This window comes from Fundulus heteroclitus, unplaced genomic scaffold, assembly GCF_011125445.2.
Source record: "Fundulus heteroclitus isolate FHET01 unplaced genomic scaffold, MU-UCD_Fhet_4.1 scaffold_76, whole genome shotgun sequence".
NCBI classification, from domain to species: domain Eukaryota; kingdom Metazoa; phylum Chordata; class Actinopteri; order Cyprinodontiformes; family Fundulidae; genus Fundulus; species Fundulus heteroclitus.
In genome coordinates this window covers 1,250,512-1,268,415 of record NW_023397208.1, presented here as the reverse complement: position 1 = coordinate 1,268,415, position 17,904 = coordinate 1,250,512, and the positions used below count along the sequence as shown (strand labels likewise).

General features: G+C 38.4%; 1 protein-coding gene across 3 annotated transcripts in view; it reads right to left on the bottom strand.

Moving 5' to 3' along the window:
• The window catches only part of mdga2a (MAM domain containing glycosylphosphatidylinositol anchor 2a), a 249,857-nt gene that overhangs the window by 105,246 nt on the left and 126,707 nt on the right, over nucleotides 1-17,904 (bottom strand). For 2 of the 3 annotated variants that reach the window (XM_036134196.1, XM_036134198.1), the window contains exons 4-5: nucleotides 5,906-6,102; nucleotides 844-979 (exon numbers count right to left, since the gene is read on the bottom strand). In XM_036134196.1, coding sequence (XP_035990089.1) covers nucleotides 844-979; nucleotides 5,906-6,102 — 333 coding nt within the window. The remainder of the gene's footprint in view (nucleotides 1-843; nucleotides 980-5,905; nucleotides 6,103-17,904) is intronic. The other variant, XM_036134197.1, reaches the window with a different exon arrangement.

The window sequence follows — 17,904 nt, the reverse complement described above, 5'->3', positions numbered from 1 at the left end:
TTAAGAGATGCAAAAAGATATCAGCTTTTGGCAGGAATTGGATGATGTTCAGCTTGATTTTCAAATTAGATTTTGATCAGATGTAAGAAGCAATTTTTTTATGACAGTATTTTCAATAAATGCCAAGAATTTCCTGTGGTTCATTCAGGCTGCGGTATATGGAGGTTTCCATTGCGAGAGAGCGAGGCAGAGCAAAACTTTTACGACATATCAGAAATCCTGAACATAGTACAGCAACGTTCCTTAATTTGTTTTATCTTCTCAAGCTTTCAATCTCTAGCATCAGATTTGAAAAATGGTGGCAGGTTTTTCAGACTCTCAGAGATAAGGTGGGTATAGCTCTACATTTTCTACAAATTACACACAGAGAATGCTGTTTTAGCATTGCTAACTGGGCTAATCACTGATACAACCCTTTTAAAATGTCCACTTTGTATAAATGTTGTTTTTTGTTAAATAGCCTCTGCTTTTAAAACAATCATCAATCACTGCCCACGGCATAAAAAAGGCTAAAAAAAAAAAAAAACTATGTCTGAGTCAGATAAAATTGGCATCTCTGGGTTAAAGTTTAAAAAAAATCAATAGTAAGTGACGTGCAAAAACTACCTATCCATATGTATAGTTTAATTGGATTTACTTTATTTGCCCCATAATAAAATGTGAAAACGCATCAGTTACAGACAGGAAGTAAGCTGTACAAATGAGATTAACAAAAACGGTATAACCTAAAACGACATTATGTGTAGATAAAAATGAAAACAAAGAAATAAGCAGAAAAGAGACAGGACAACTCAAACGGAAAATATAGGTTTAACTCAACTAGTAACAAATCTTATTCTGTACCTGTCTTATTGGTGAGTCCGAAGATAACGCTGCGGTCAGGAATCCCACACACATTTCGGACAGAGGCGATGCAGCTGTAGTTGGCATAATCTTGAGGACGCAGGTTCTTCAGCTTCAGGATCTTTGTTTCCCCCTGCAGCTCAGACCAAACCGACACTGGTATGCAAATATGTGCAAAGGCATCATACTAATTAAAAGCAGGGATGCTATAAAAATAGATCTGGGGAAGGCTCTGAAAAAGGCCCAACAGCTCCAGAGAAAGGTCAAAAGCATGAATATGTACACAGCTTTAACAAAGACAAAAAGGGTGAAGAGAGGCGAGCAGAATCCCAACATATTACTGCAGCCCTGAAATAAGAATGATGCCGTCTCTTTTTTTATATGAAGAAAGAAATTTGTCAGCTTGCCTGCTACCAGTGAGAGGATTACTCCACAGAAAAGGCCCCTGCAGTATTTTCACAGCGGAGCTACAGAAATGTGGATGGGCTCAGTGGGGGAGCTCTCTACAGAAATGGCTATCTCATTGAGAATATGTGTTTGATTCCAACTGGGCCTGTCAGCCACAAGCCTCGCCCAAAAGGTTATGATGAGGATGTAAACCTTTGATCTGGCTGACTCCAGTGTGTGGGCGTAGGGACGAGGAGAGGGAAGAGGGGCGGATTAGAACATGAGTCAGACACATGCTGCAGCGGCCCAGAAAACATGGCAATCACCGATGTCTTTTAGACCCTTTCAAATCCAAAGAAGCCAAAGGATGACTTAATTGTATTACATTAGCCACGGGCCTCACATTCCACACCCTTTCTCTTTCTGTCACCTCCTCTGCTTTGAAGCAGATGTCAAGGGACAAGGTTGGCAGTAATGTAGAAACGGTAAAGGTGGGGTTGGAATAAAGAGAGAGGAAGTCGCAGGGAAAGATATTTTCATCTTTAAGAGCTGAAGACAGAAAGGAATAACACCAACTATTTTTTTTTTCAAAAGTGGACTTGGAATTGGGATAGCCAAAGTAGTGGGAAGACTGAGCACTATTAAAACCAAATGGGTTCAGCACCAGGAATTATTAGTAGACAGTAAAAGTGGAGAGAAATTATGGGGGCACATTAATGTTAAGTTTGCTGGAAATGTTTTATGTCTGTTCTCATTTTGCTGCTTTAGTGGAAATCTCTAAAACAAAGGTAATTGAATGAAGAAAATGTGGGCTTAAATGCATAACAGAAGATGTGTTTAGCTTTAAAACAAGCACGTTAGTTGTTGTTTAGGAGTCATCAACTAAAATTAGGCAAAGGCCAGATTCATGTCCAGTCAACGTTGGTTTTTTCAAACAAAAGAAGGTTTGAATGCTCAAGTTGTAAAACAAGAAGCTGGTTAAGACTGGATACAAAACCTTTATGTCCTCTCACAATTGCCTTTTTACAACATTTGATCTTGGCCAGTATGCTGAGATGAATTATCTTCCTAAAGACCACCATAAATAGCTTAGTCTCAAACTCAGACACTTTTCTTTGTCTTGGGAATGTAAACCTCTCCATAAACTCACCTGTCTTTGCAAAGAGACATAAATTCCTGCAGTTCCTCACGTTTACCAAAAGGGCTCAAAAAGCATCATAACAGAATTAAGCATTTTGATTAACATAAATGCTATACAGCCAAGGTTGGATAAGACCTTTTGTGAGTCCACCTTCACAGTTAGTTTAGCTGCACACTTTTGTTATTTTTGCTATAATAATGCATCTTAGGCTAAACTATCCAACAAAAAGACTACTTCTGTGAAGGGTTGACCATAATTTTAGCTTTAGGTCAGTTTAGTTAGGTCTACACTAAACAAAATAACGTGATGAGTATGTCCCACATTGATTTATGTTGAGCTGAGACTGGTAGAAGTCCTGTCTTGGTTTCCTGGTGATATAACTACTAGGTTTTCAAAGCGAATGAAGAAACACAGTGAAGTGCCTGAGGGATGAATCCCTTTCCACATCGTGAAAATCCCACAGAGAAATTCTGTCGTTACCACATAATTTATGCAAAAGTCAATATTAAGTGATAAGGCAGTTTTAATCAAATCTTCACGAATCTTCTTCTAATCATCTTCATGAAAGCCATCAAACTATTAATTAGAAGAGCTTTGATGAAAACTGATACAGAAAATTGTGTTTTTTGACATTTCATACTTAAAGTGAATAACAACTACCAATCTTGCACATCCCTACAGTTTGCCCAAATCAGTTTAAGAAATCTAAAATGTATGGTGTCAGTATATGTAAAAATGAGAATATGTAGAGAAAATTACTAGCAGCACAAAGTAGGGGGGTTCCCTCAATAAACACACAGCTCTGGGCTGCACTTTTAGTATAGAAACTAGCTCTCTGTGGTGAATTTAAAATTCCATATCTGCGTGTTTGTAACATCTTTGGGAGTATAACACATCTGCAAGGCTGTAGATAATGCAATGCAAATTGAGCAATTGAGGGTAAGAGTCAGACAGAGAAACTTAACAGGAAATCCTTCAGCCTTCTTTCCTGAGTCCCTCACCTCTCTTTGGATGATAGGCAGGTTTAGATATTGCTGAAATAAAAATATTTATATGAGCAAATTATTTGGAGCTAAGTCAGAACATATTTGGAGTTGGTCTCAGAAAATCCTAATCTTTGGGTTTTAGGTTATGCTCCAATTTTCAGACCCAATCAAGGCTCTAATAGGGGGCAGCAGGAAGGATGGAGCACAGATGGGATAAGTGTTATTTGAGGCCCAGTAGAGTAGTGCAGCTTCTTCATTCTGCTTCACCCACTCCATTAGTTAACAGCCATCTTTATCCATTTGGCCAAACATCAATTTCACTTCCTTTTCCTCTCTTTCTTTATTTCCTAAGCCTCTTTTCCGCTCCATTTTTTTGGGTGCAGATTCACATTCCCATTGATGCCGACTTCCAAGTACGTACCAAATCACATTTAACACAACGTATTGAAAAACTACAATACCTTCACAAGTGATGGAACAATCTCAATCAGCTCTTTGTTGAATGCAGAAAATCCTTTTTGGGAACAAAGCTTTTGGGTTTTCAGACTGCATAGAGAATCCACTTGCTCAACAGAAGAAAACTGACTGTGATAGAAACCCACTTCACAAATATGCATGTAAACCGTGAAACTGGGTTAGGGGAATCTAGTATTGCTTTTCAGAGTGTTAATTAAGCCAAGTTATACTGTCCCTCTGTGAGGCTTGTCGGGTATAAGGTAGAGAAACGAAACTGAAAAACTATAATTCTGCTATTTTCTTTAATAATGTCATTAATCTGTGATGAGATATTGTGTTGATTTGTCAATTACAAACCAATCCTTGCCTATATTCGAAGTAATAATGCAGAGGATGGGTGTATGTTGGGATACAATCATTGTGGGCATGAATGTGATACTAATTTGGGCCTCTTAATGATTCATTTAAAACAGTTCTATTTGAAATGTTTCCCATTATTATGCAACAATGATTTTTTTTTTTTTTTAAACTAACTGGATGAACAGGTTTGTGTATATTGGGAATTTTCCCTGATCCGCACATGGTCAACATTGTCCATAGAAGCTACCAAATGTTTTATAAAATGTCCTTTAGCAAGTTGCACTTTGACCACACACTTTATGTAGCCATCAACAAGCTCTTTGCATAATTCAGTTGGATATCTGGGCACTTCTTAGAAAAGTTTCCGATGATTAATCAGGAAGCTCATGTTTGCTATTGTAATTCTTGCTTAGAGTTTAGCAAGATTTTCATCAACTTTATCAATTCCTGGCCTACATTTTAGGTTTTAGCTTTATATCCGATGTGAGATCATGAGAACAAAGTTCTATATTGAATTGGGTTAGAATTTCACCGTGAGAAATAATTGCAGAAGCCTCTGAAATTGCTTTACATTATAAGCAGAACTTATCCTACAATTTGTTTTTACTGGCACAATCATTATAAATGTGCTGTAAAGACAATATTTCATTCCACGTCTGTCTTTTGTGACTGAAGGAATCAATATGTACAATGATTTATGAGCACATAAAAACTCTCCCTTGGAGGTAGAGCTGAGTTTCACAAGACAGACGAAAGCTGGAAAAGAAAATGCAACACCTTTTAGCCATTAGGTATTCTAGCTGTAATGATATGCTTTTCTTAATTCTCAAATGCACCTTGGTAGTAATGCAAAATTGGCTTTGGAGCAGCAATTCATCTTTGGAAACTGTTGTTCAAGTGGAAAAAAATTATCAATTCTGCCTGTCAGAATTAACTTGATTTTTCAGGCGATGCATTACATTTTGACCATCTTCAGACAGAAATCCAAATGAACACATTTTAAATAGACTGAATGGGTGCCTGTTATTATTCCACAGCATAAGATAGGTCTTGATCCTAATAAGGTCAGATTATAAGAACATGTCTTAATACTGAGGTTAGCTCCACTTGCTGGTATTCCTTTGAGGAACTAAAGGAAACATAAGTTACTTAAGACGAAAACATGGTATTCCTGTCCAACATTACAGTTTTATTCATCTTTCAAGCTTATTAAAATAAAAACTTGTGAGAATGAAATGTTCCCCTGACCCCCCCCCCCCCCCCCAAAAAAAAACAAAAAAACAAAAACAAAAAAAACTGTACTGAAACTGCCAAATATCCTGAATTTAAAAAGTAACATATTACTAGCATGGTAGCCTAACAAGAATGTGCAAACAGAAGTCTGAAAACAGAAAGCTGGTGTGCACATCGGGACAAAGCCTCTGGCAGTTGGTGCTTTCTTCCCACACTATGCGTTAAACATTGTACAACGAGGGTTTGTGGGCAAAAAAACATTACTAAGGACCAAACTACAGAAATACCTTATATTAGCATAGCATTTTGAGATGCACTGTACCTATAATAAATCACATTTGAGGTTGAATAATGGTGGAGGGGGTCTTTTTTTTGCTAGAGCTGAATTATAGAACGGACAGGACATTTAAATAAGCAGGTAGATAATAGTTGGCACCCTGGTGGTGGTGGTTGGGGGTGGTTTAAGACATGCATCTAGGTCACATTTCCTCTGTCTTACCTGTGTGAAAAAAGGCTCGTAAATCTCCACGCCCTTGTCGGAGCCCTGCGTCAAGACCTCCCTCCCACGATGCCAGCTGTAGCGGACAGGCGGGTTGGAATTAGCCACGCAGCGCAGGAATACAGTCCTCTCATAATAGAACTGCTCCTTGGCTTCTCCTATACTCTGGTGCACCGTAATCACCGGGTTATCGAGGTCTGTTCGAGGATCAGACACACACAGCAGAGAAAGTATTCAATAAAGACTTGTCTGTGAGCTGTGGGAGTTCATTTATCACATTAAGCAGAGACACAGAATATACACACACATAAAGATGGGACAAATTTGCCGGCACCCCGAATCAAGATGTGTGAAAAGCCTTAAAATAAGTTCAACTTGATGTCACAGAAACTTGGGAATCAAGGCTTTAAGTTGATGGAGATACACAAACTCCAAGAAAGGAAATCAATTTTTTGGGGTGAAACATTGTTTTTGTTTATTTGGCAAGGCAAGGCAAATTTATTTATATAGCACAATTCAGTACAAAGACAATGCAAAGTGCTTTACATGATTAAAACATAGCAAAATAAAACAGAATAAGAGCAAGTAGGAATAAAATATAGATAGAAAATAGAACAAAAAAGTGGTGATTCAGTTAACTAGGACAGTTGAAGGCAATTTTAAACAAATGTGTTTTTAATCTTGATTTAAAAGAACTCAGGCTTTCTGCACTTTTACAGTTTTCTGGAAGTTTGTTCCAGATAATTGGAGCATAGGAACTAAAAGCTGCTTCTCCATGTTTGGTTCTGGTTCTAGGTATGCAGAGCAGGCTGGAGTCAGAAGACCTGAGTGGTCTGGATGGTTTATACGCTGATAACAAGTCTATGATGTATTTAGGAGCTAAGCCATTTAAGGATTTATAGACTAACAGAAGTATTTTAAAGTCTATTCTCTGAGATACAGGGAGCCAGTGTAAGGACTTTAGAACTGGGGTGATGTGCTCTACTTTCTTAGTCTTAGTGAGGACGCGGGCAGCAGCGTTCTGGATCAGCTGCAGCTGTCTGATCCACTTTTTAGGCAGACCTGTGAAAACACCGTTGCAGTAATCAATTCGACTAAAAATAAACGCATGGATTAGTTTTTCTAGATCCTGCTGAGACATCAGTCCTTTAATCCTAGAAATGTTCCTCAGGTGATAGAAAGCCGACCTTGTAACTGTCTTTAGATGCTTTTGAAGGTTCAGGTCTGAGTCCATCACTACACCCAGGTTTCGGGCCTGATTTGTGGTTTTTAGCTGAAGCGACTGAAGCTGTGTGCTAACTTTTGATCTTTCCTCTATTGGTCCAAATATTATTACTTCAGTTTTGTTTTTATTCAATTGGAGAAAATTTTGGCACATCCACGTATTGATTTCTTCTAGGCATTTACTCAGTGCCTGAATTGGTTCATAGTCACCTGGTGACATGGTGATGTAGAGCTGTGTGTCGTCTGCATAGTTATGGTAGCTGATGTTGTTATTTTTTATTATCTGGGCTAGAGGGAGCATGTAGATATTGAATAGGAGGGGACCCAGAATGGACCCTTGGGGAACCCCAAATGGGATTTTTGTCATCTCTGATGTAAAGTTACCTACTGATACTACAGATAGTTTAAATCAAAATCTTTTCATCGTGACAGAATCCATTAAATTTCAATTAATAAGTTCTGGTATTTAAAAGAGTTCATGATGCCATGCAATGGAAGAGAAACAGGCCCAAAGATCACAGATCCTCTACCATACTTAACAGCGTGCATGGGGTTCATTTCCACATATTGATGCTTTGTTTCACACATGATCCATCTGGAGTCTTTGTTGGGTAAAATTACTTCTTGTCAGGTCTTGCAACAATAATAGCCTAAACAACAACTATTTTGTTTTTGTGGCATCAGCAAACACAAATACAATATCTCGCAAGCCAAGCTGTTTGATCATGGTTTAAGGTCAAACAGAAGGGATCAGAACTTCCATCACATTATGTGAGACAGTTATAAGCATGCACTTTAGGGTTGATCTGAAAATAAGAGGTGAGAAGCCCCGTTACTTAAACTGCTTAAGTCAATAGGATGCAGCCCAAGGGCACATTGACTCCTCAGTCAAATCGAGCTGCTGTGGGTTCCAAGTTGCACTCCATTGTGAGCTTTAAGCAAGACGGTGGATGACAAACAGTGCTGAGAAAATGATGTTTGATGTCCATCACTTCAAAGAACCCTGTTTGGCTGGCCTCGGCTCTGATTTAGAAACTCTGTGATTTGACATATTCATCCAATCCCCGGCAGATTTGAGGGGAAGTTTTACCCAAACACAAGACAGTTGGTTATTTGAGAAAGTGCTTGTGGTTGATTAAATGGATTCAAAGTTAATCATCTTACCCAGCTATCGCATTAAGCCTTGGCAAATGGTGTTCATCATGGCCGTGCTGTCTTTTAGCATGCTAATACTTCGTCTTTTAGATTATGTCCATTTGCATGCTCAAAGAACGGGGGGGGGGGAGCGCGCTGCTTCCCTTTCATCTCCGTCCGAGATGCAATCAGTTTTCAAACACGAGCAAAAAGGCAATAAAGGAAGAGGATGAGAGAAGCTAATGCAAGTTATCCCTCATGCTAAAATTCTTAACTGATAAAGCCTGACCTTTTGCATATGAAGTGAAACCGGATTGAGTGCAGTAATGAGTGTGCTAGTGTTTCAGCTGCAGAGCAACAAGGTGGATGATTGGACTTGTGGGTGAATATGCATGTGGGAGAGCTTACAGTAAATGAATAACACATCTTTAATCATTATAGGCCTCAGGAGGAAGAACTGTACACACCCCAGGTATTATTAATAGATGATTTCATCGCTTTTAATTCAGAGGCTTTGCCCCATCCCTGGATTTGCCAGGGATCAGGTCCTAATCAAGGTGCCTGTGGGCCATGATGCTCGGCATCCAGCCTTGGTGCTACAGCCAGGAGAATGCTGATTCCTCAGTTTCATTAAAGGCGTGTTCTGCCCTACAGCCCCTTAATCAAAATGTAGCTGCGGTCAATACTTCATCCAGGATCTATTACAGTGTCTAAGGTAAGAGCAATTACCTTTTTTTTTTTTTTTTGGAGGGAGGGAGGTAGGTGTTAGGGAAACCCAAGGAGTGAGCTTGTGGTGGTTGTGGGGTGCAAGTGACAACAAGGTGGAGGATACGGCGCAGTTGGAGGGCCATTTCAGATGAGCAGATCGCTCTAAGTAAATACACTGATTCATTATAGCGAGGCAGGGAAGAGTATGAATCCTACATCTTATCACCGACTCCACCCGCCTTCTGCTCCATCTGTTTCAAGCATCAAACAGTCAATTTACCAACTGTGGCAGAAATGGAGTGTTTCATTGACAGCCCTATCTACCTCGAGATACATGTGTCTTTGAACGGCGGACCTGATACGAGGTTGTGGTGACAAGAGGGAAAGTGTGTTCCCATGTTAGCGAGCGTCTTAGGTAGGGAGCAGTCTGAGCTATTAATAGGGCTGAAATGATATGCAGGGAGGAAGTGGATGCTAGAACCATGGAGATAAATATGGAAATATGGAAATGAACGAGCTGGATTAAAATTTGATGAATTTCAAACAAAATTTTTACCTGCAACATCGGTCTCCCTCCTGTAAGGAGGTTGTGCGTGTATGTGTGTCACTCTTGTGCAATTAGCTTCTTAAGTCACGCTTGATTGATTGTGAGGCTTAAATCCCCGAGCCCAGAGGAAAACTGCGTTGTACGGACTGCCTGTGCCAGAGTTGTTAGGGTTTGTAATTGCGGGTTTATGGCTTCACAGGCCAGTAAATCTTCCCATGTACAGCTAAACGCTCCAGTGCACTAACCGTAGCATCACTCCTGCTCACCTCTACCAACCATGACATGCCTCAAATCTCTGAATTTCTCTGATATGAAAACATTTTAGGGGAGGTGGGGGGGAAGCGTGATACACAGACGTGTAAACTCTCAACGCAACGCGTCTGTGACTCATAGGTGGTCTCGCAAGGCAGGCACATAAAGAAAGCTGTAGCACTCAGTTTACCACCAATCATGCCACTCTCCAATGTGAGAAAACCTTTAAACAAAGCCTGAAGATGCTGATACTCCCATCTGAGTCACAATACTACTTTAAAAGTGTGCAAACCTTTGCTGGTCAAAGGGATGCGGTTGATTAAGTTGGATAAAAGAGAAGACAAAAGAAGGCACTTCATTATCACATCAAACTAAAGCTCAAGCCTTTCATGACCCTCCTCCACACTCCCTTTAAAAAAAAAATCAGTCCCTGCATGAAAACATGTGCATTGCTCCACTCCACCTACCCACCCACGCACATCCAGAGACCTCTGATGTTGTCCCTCGGCTGCAAAACCACGGCAAGTTTGTCTATATTTTCTTGACTTTGATGTCTTTCACCCTCAGCACCTGATGTGATGAAGTCACCGCGGAAAAGATACCTATCATGCTGTCAGCCGTGAGCGACAGAAGCATGCCTCTAATTTCACCTAATGACTGTCCCAGGGGTTGCTGCTGACCGGAGTGACATTTGTGTCTTTCATGAGCAGAAACGGTGCCATTATGTCACTGACAAGCAAATTGCTTTTATTTTCTGCCAAGGGCAAAAAGAGAAAAAAGGTGGTCACAGTAAAAAGGTAAAAAATATAAAAACGCAAAACAATAAAAATGTATGTACAGTTAAGCCCAAAATGATTCATGCCTCTGCCAGATAGATATCTGATTAATCTAGCAAATAGCACTAACGTTCACAAATGTGCCCATCAAGTTCAGCAGGTATCCGCCACGTAGACTTTTGTTTTGCATCTGATGCATTTGTCTTCTCCCTAAAAGCTTAAAATTAACCTTTTTAGGTCATACACAACTGCAGAAAAGTAAGTAAAAAAAACAGAAAATTCCAGGTAACCAACTCCAGGTCAAGATGCTTGTTCAAAGTAAACATTTTATTTAATCTGAAAAGAAACAATGTTGGCATCTCATTTCTAAATCAGTCAGGTACATTTAATCCCCAGATTAATCCCCTGACTAGAGGTAATATTAATGTTTTGGGGGGGCCCAGCCAGACAGCTAAAGATTAGTATGATTGCACGAAGGCCTTCCAAACTCAGACATCGGAATATCAGTGGAAAGCATTTATAAGGGTTTGATCGACACATTTCCTTTAAAAAAATTCCTCTGATCATCAAGAAAGGCATAAATCATCTTGCCATGCATTTTTTTAAATACGATTGGAAATAAAAGCAAACAGTGTTTTCCCTCTAAATTTAAACTTTTGTTATTCTTTAAGCAATCCGTTCTCATTTCCTATCAGAAACACACTTGAATGAAATGAATGAAAATTATTAAAAAACCACATCTGCCTGGGGGTATGAATGAATTTGGATTTAACTGTTTAAACTCTGAAACTGTTACAAAATAATAAGAGGGTTAAAAGCTTAAGGCTAAAATATTTATAAAGTAGTTTTATTTTATTGCCACAGGAATGAGTGGCTCTTTTAGTACCAGGACTGGTATTTAGTTATTTGGACAAGTTATTAGTTGGTGGTCTTGAAACAACCGACATACATTTGTTGAATGAATTTCTAAGGTGGCAACTTCGCTTGGAATCATGCAGTATGGTCACTTTAGCAGCTTTTCAACTATATTACCTGGAAGGCCTTTTCTCTTGCAAGTAAATTTGTCAGAAGTTTATTTTACTCAAGGCTTCTCTTGTGTGTGTTTCCACGGAGGGGTACAAAACAGTGCTGCTTGTGAAAATAACGTCCCCTGCCACCAAGAGAGTCACCTGTGAAGACACAGCTTTTCAGACATACAGTGGAAAGAAAGAGGCTATGACGGAGAAAATACGGAGTGCGGATTCTAAGAAAAATACAACTATAACCAAAGAGTTTGTCAGAGTGATTCAGTGTCTCCTTGATTTTAAATCCCGGCAGAGAAGAGGAAAGAAGTGCCAGCTTTGGTTGGGATGAGAACAACAAGCATTTTAATAATCAAGCCTTTACTAGTTGTTGCAATAAAGCATTATATTTAAGATGAAAGACTGGATTTAAACATTTTTACAAACAAAAATACAAATTATTCCTTCTGTATATGAAAAGTAGATGGAGAAGATGGAGAATATTCCACTATTAGCAAACATTTACCCCCCTCCCACCACAAACCTTACATACAAAGTTCAGGATTGATACCAATATTACTATCTGTCCATTATTTTCTGGTATAGATTTACATGCTGGTGATCTGGCTTGGCCTTTGTCCCTGCGGTGGAAATAATAGGACTAAAAGTATGGCTTCTAAAAACTGCTCTGGGTCTCAGAAAAGGCTCTTTCAGTAGAAACAGCTACAGTATTGACATTGCTGGTAGGGCTGAAATCTTCACTCATTAATGGATGTACGTTTCTTCTTTAATATTTAATGATTCATTTTGATTAAAAAAACAATACCAGCAGAAGAGCATAAATATATATTGAGATTGATGTAAACATTTCTTGACTTTTTAAATAATTTTTGTTGGCATTTCCAAAGTAAACCTTCATCATGGCCATGAGGGACACCACAAAAGAGGGGGGTCGAATGAAAAAAAGTTAATAATTTCTCACAAAAAGAAAGAATTTAATTCAGGTTTTTTTATACTGCATTGAAGAATGCATTTCAATGTATATGTGAAGCTATTTAAATATACCATTTAGTGACCCAATAGATGAAATGCACCTTATAAGGTCAGAGGGACTCAAAATGACCCATTTCTATAGAATGACTTATTAATGAGTTGAATTACACTATATCCTAGGATAATGGAAATAGTGTATAAAGATAAGAAAAGCATCAATTTCAAAATCATTAACAAAACTGTGTTTCAAATTTCATGGAGGTCACCAATACAAAAGAGTATCCTACTTCTTTTTTAGCTCCTATTCTTCTGTTCTTGCTTAGTATCATTTTCTCTGGAGACATAATGACCATATTGGAAGGGGGCTGCAGTGAGTATTGAACATTTCAAACACAGGTATTAACAGAAACTTAGCTGTGGTAATGATCGTGCTAATTCACAACCTTTCCAACACAAAAGTTTATATGTAAAGGTTAATAAAATGACTCCAAAGATGAGATTAGACAGAGATTTCTTTATGAGTACAACATTTCATGATAGCGTAGCGGCCATCACTGTGCAGGTGATTTAACAGATATAATTTTAAGACTATAATGCAACTAGCTAGGTTTACACTAGGTTTATATGGACAAAAGTAATCGGAATAAAAATGTGTCATGTAAACAAGCCAATTGGAATAATGTGATCAGAATGAGGCGGGTGGTTTATGCCGATTGACAATTGGATCGACATGCATGTAAATGCTTGTCAGGGTAAAATTATTCTGAATGTGGAAAACTGACCTGAGCGCACATGTGACGTGTTTCTGCGTTGTTGAGTGGCAGAAATACATTGGGAAAGAAAAGTGTCTGCGCTTCCGATATAACCTTTCTAAAATATTAAACAAGCTCCAAATTGTTATTTATTCAGTAAAGTTTCAAGGTAATTAGAAGCCGGTGCATGTCCAGTCTCGGCACTCAGAAGACAAACTATAATGCTGCTTTGTTCACTAGTATTGTTGTTCAGCAAAGATGGAACTGTGTTTTTTTTTAGGGCAATTTGATAACTGCAAAGTTGCTCTATTCTGAATAAAGCCATGTGCGTATAAACGCACATGATCGGAATAATTGATTGTGTGACCATACAAAGGGTAAAATCTGATTATTTTTTGGTTTTTAATCTGAATACATTTCAATTTGATCATGACATTTTGTGCCTGTAAACATAGGTAATGTTAAGCAACAGTTGAAAATCTAGCACAATTTCTTGTTCAGTAGACATAGCTGGCATCTGTATTATTATATTAACCTTTACAGTGAAAATAGTTAAACCAGTGTCCTTTTAAAAAGTATTTTTCTAGACAGTAGTTCACAGCATTAAACAACACTTTGACAACAACTGTTCCACAGTCTCCCCTGAACCTCAGGTTAAGAATCAGGGTGTCATCCTTGATAGCACCTCTCACATTAATGACATCGCCCCGTCTGCATATTATCAACTACGCAACATTAATCGTCTACATCCCTCCCGTTTCCCTCACTCCGCCTTAATTCTTGTTTACAGCCTCGTCACCTCCTGTATTGATTATCGCAACTCTCTTCTTTTCTGTCTCCCTCAAAAATCCCCCCATAAGCTCCAAACGGTCCAGAACTCAGCCCTATTATCACAGAAACGTCTTCATTTCACCAGCAGTCAGCTGCTGCAGACTGGTTCTGCAGCAGCTCCACTTGCTCCCAGACTCCCAAGAACTGAATTCATCCTTCTGTTTACATTTAAGATCATCCACAGCCTCGCTCCCCCTTACTTATCTGATCTACTTCACATCGCCACCTCCTCCCGTTTCCTCAGATCCTCCTCCTCTATCCACCTCACTGTTCCCTCTGTTCGCACAAGCACCCTGGGGAACAGAGCTTTCTCCCATTGACATTCTCCTCCTGTTCAAATCCAGACTTATCACCCACCTTTCTCTGCTTACCACTTCTGATTGGACTGCTTCATATAATTTATTTTAGGCTATTTTAGGTTTTATTGTTGTTGCTTTTTAGTTTTCATATGTGTAGTGACATTGAGTAGTATGAAAGAGCTTATAGTTAAAATATTGTATTATTATGATAACCTGAGTTTTGCTTATGCCACTGATTGGCTAATTGTTGGTTTTATGCTACTTTCCTTGAATAAATTCTGCTTTTAATCAAGGCACCTTTGTTTCATGTCACAATCCCTGACAAATCAGTCAACTTGGTAGAGTGGATTGATTCAAAACTCTCAAGCTTAGAAATTAGTGATTCCTGGTTAAGAAATATTCACACACAAGCATACAAAATAACATAGGAAAGATGGTCCCTAACATAGGATTAAACATCAATTGAGTTAAGTTTTGAATCTTTTCAACCAGCTAATTCCAGAAATTCAATTTTAGGAAGCAAATCTGCACATGTAGGCCAAGACAAACTTGAATCATATGTTTACAATATAAAGAGGTAATTAAGGATTTTCTCTGCTTAAAAGAATTCTACTGTAACTAGGAAGTGTTTAATACATTATGGCAATAATTATAATTAGCCTAACCCTAATTCAACTTTATAAACCACATGTTGCATGTTCTGCAAATATAATATATCTTATTTGTTTTATGACTGTTTATTTTGCTTTGTTTTTTCACTTAACAGGAAGAAAAACATAAAAATGTTGAGGGTTCTAGAAAATCGGGCAAAAAAGATGCAATGATCTTCTTACACGTTCTGAATTTTAAATTTGCAAAACACAGAACCTTACCTATTTAAAGTGGATTTTTTTTCTTCAGAAGCCGACAGGTAGAATATCATAAAAGTGTTATTTACATTTAAGAAAGAAGCTGGTGAAATGGGAAGTGGGCATATTTATGTACAGTGAGTGAGTGAGTGGGTGTAATTTGAAGTAGGCTGCAGACAGATATTCATGAAAGAACCTCAGCTTAGAGCAGCTTTCATTTAGCTGAAGGATGGAGGCTGAAGGCAATTCCAAGAACAGGCAGACAACTCCACATCAAGTGAAGCTGTTGGCTCAAAGTATCTCTGACTCCACTGACTGTCCATCAGAAAGTTGTGATCAATTTCGCATCAAAGGAAAAAAGTATTTTAGTTATGTAGGTGGAAAAAGACAACACAATATATCCTTCATTTATGCAGGGTAAAATGTTAATAAGCCACATTAGTGATTTATAACACCCGAATAAGGACGTACATCTTTCATATTCCTGAAATATGTGAATCCAACATGTGATTTACTGTCAGGACATTTGATTTCTTTCCATTTCTCATACCTTTGGCAACAGTGACCTCTATCTCATGGCTGCACTCCACAATAACTCCCTTCTGCTGGCTGGATCTATTTAGTGTCAAGCTGTGGCTTCATACTAGAGTGTGACTGTGGTGGAGGATGGATGTCTGCAATATGTCCTCTCTGACGAGGCTGCCTGTGTGGCAGAGATATCACAGCAAACTGAATATCATTCCTGAGCCCATGAGCTGAGTGGAAGCATCTTTATATACCTCGCTGAAGAGGATGAGAGCAAGCAGGAAACGTCTTCCAAGACACTGTGTGACATTCAAATGTGAAAGCATAAAAGAGATTTTGATTTGTTGAGCTAATTGGAGGTGTTGGCAAATAAGAGTTAACGTCATTGTTTAAAATATCATGATTTACAACTTTACACAAACAGAATTATTGATATTCTGATTAAAGATTAACATTTCTTAGAAGATGATGGTCAGTGGCTCTCTAAGGTACACAGACCGCTGTTAGAATGTTAAGTCTTTGTGATATGGAAAATACAACTTCCTGGAACCAAATTATTTTAGACCTTCGTTCCATCACACACCCAGGCGTCTTTAATTTCAAGATGAAGACTTATTTTTTTTAGGCAGTCTTTTAATACCAAGGACAATGGTGGCATTTTATCTATGATTTCTTTTTAATTATTTTCCTGTTCTCTGCTTTTATGGCTGTATGTTTTTATGTATTTTGATTTTACCGTTAATTGCTTCCGTCACCTTTGTCGGTCGTTTTAAAGCACTAAATAGATCCTTTAATCAATCAATAAATCAATATGAAAAATAAGTCATCTGAAACCTTTTTCACCTGCCATCTATTTTGGTGAATCTGATTAATCTGAAGTGAAACCCAGCTGTCCTCATATTTACTTTTTTTCGGCTCATTTGCATCTTTTAGCTAAAGCTGAAGGCGATGCCGGAGGTTCTAATAAGTACTTATTGTGTTCTACATGTGACTACAGTATTATTGGATGATAAATATGCATTTGTCACATCTAGACCCGAATTGGCCAAACTTTTCGTCCCGTGAGCCAAAATTGTCAAGTTAAAAATGGGGGTCAATAAACAGAAAAAAATGGTATTGTGTTTTTTGTACCTGTTCCACAAAATATGAGCATCCAGTGTCTTAATTAAACAATGTGTTGTTGGGGTTCAGCCAAGAGAGAACGTAAATAGACTGTTGGCTGAAAGCCACAATAAAATTGGACTGTTTCTAATGCTATAGGAAGCTGTAGGCACCAATGCCCTCACAGCAAGGTGCCCGCTTTAAGCCGGATGCCCCAAAGTCAACCGAACAAACACAGAGGCAGAGGATTGGCCGAAACGAGCAAGGAAAGTTAGGATGAGATTAATAATTTAAAATTGTTTACTTTCAAGATGTTTTTACTCTTTTTAAGGTCTGACTGAGGTTAAGACCTGGAGCTAACAGGCTAAGCCACCTCCTAGAAATCTTGAAACAAAGCTATGCTGATGTGTTTTGGGTGTGTTTTACAGTTATGAGAAACTTTATTTCCACAAGGGTTTTCAACAGTGATGAGACATTAATGTTTGTGATTTCTGGTCCATTAATTACACCAAAATATAGCTTAAAAATCCTCTTAGATGAGCTCCGAATGTCCTCTAGCATAAGCCGCTATTAGACTCCTGATAACTTCCTACTAACCCTAGTAATACATAACTATAGCTTGCTTAAGCATAATGCTTGTTTTCATTTCACTCTGCCATCGTCCAATAGTGCTACGAGCATTAGTACAGCCTTAATAGGGAACATTAGTATGGATTTAATGGTGTTTTGTGTAAGATTAACTCATCAAGTTAATGGCCACATGGCCCAGATGTATCCTGACACATCATTTCTGGTCGATCGTTGTCTTATCGCGCCTTCTAGCTTCTTAAGTTACCAATTTGAGTCTTAATTATTTTCTGGGGAAATAATTGCATTAATAAACATCAAGTGTCTTAGAGGTTATTGATATTTATTTAGCTAACCATTCTCTAAAATGTTATTTCCCTAAATAATGTTTTTTCTAACTTGGAGTTGTCAATGGGTTAAACACAGACCAAAGGTTGTTCT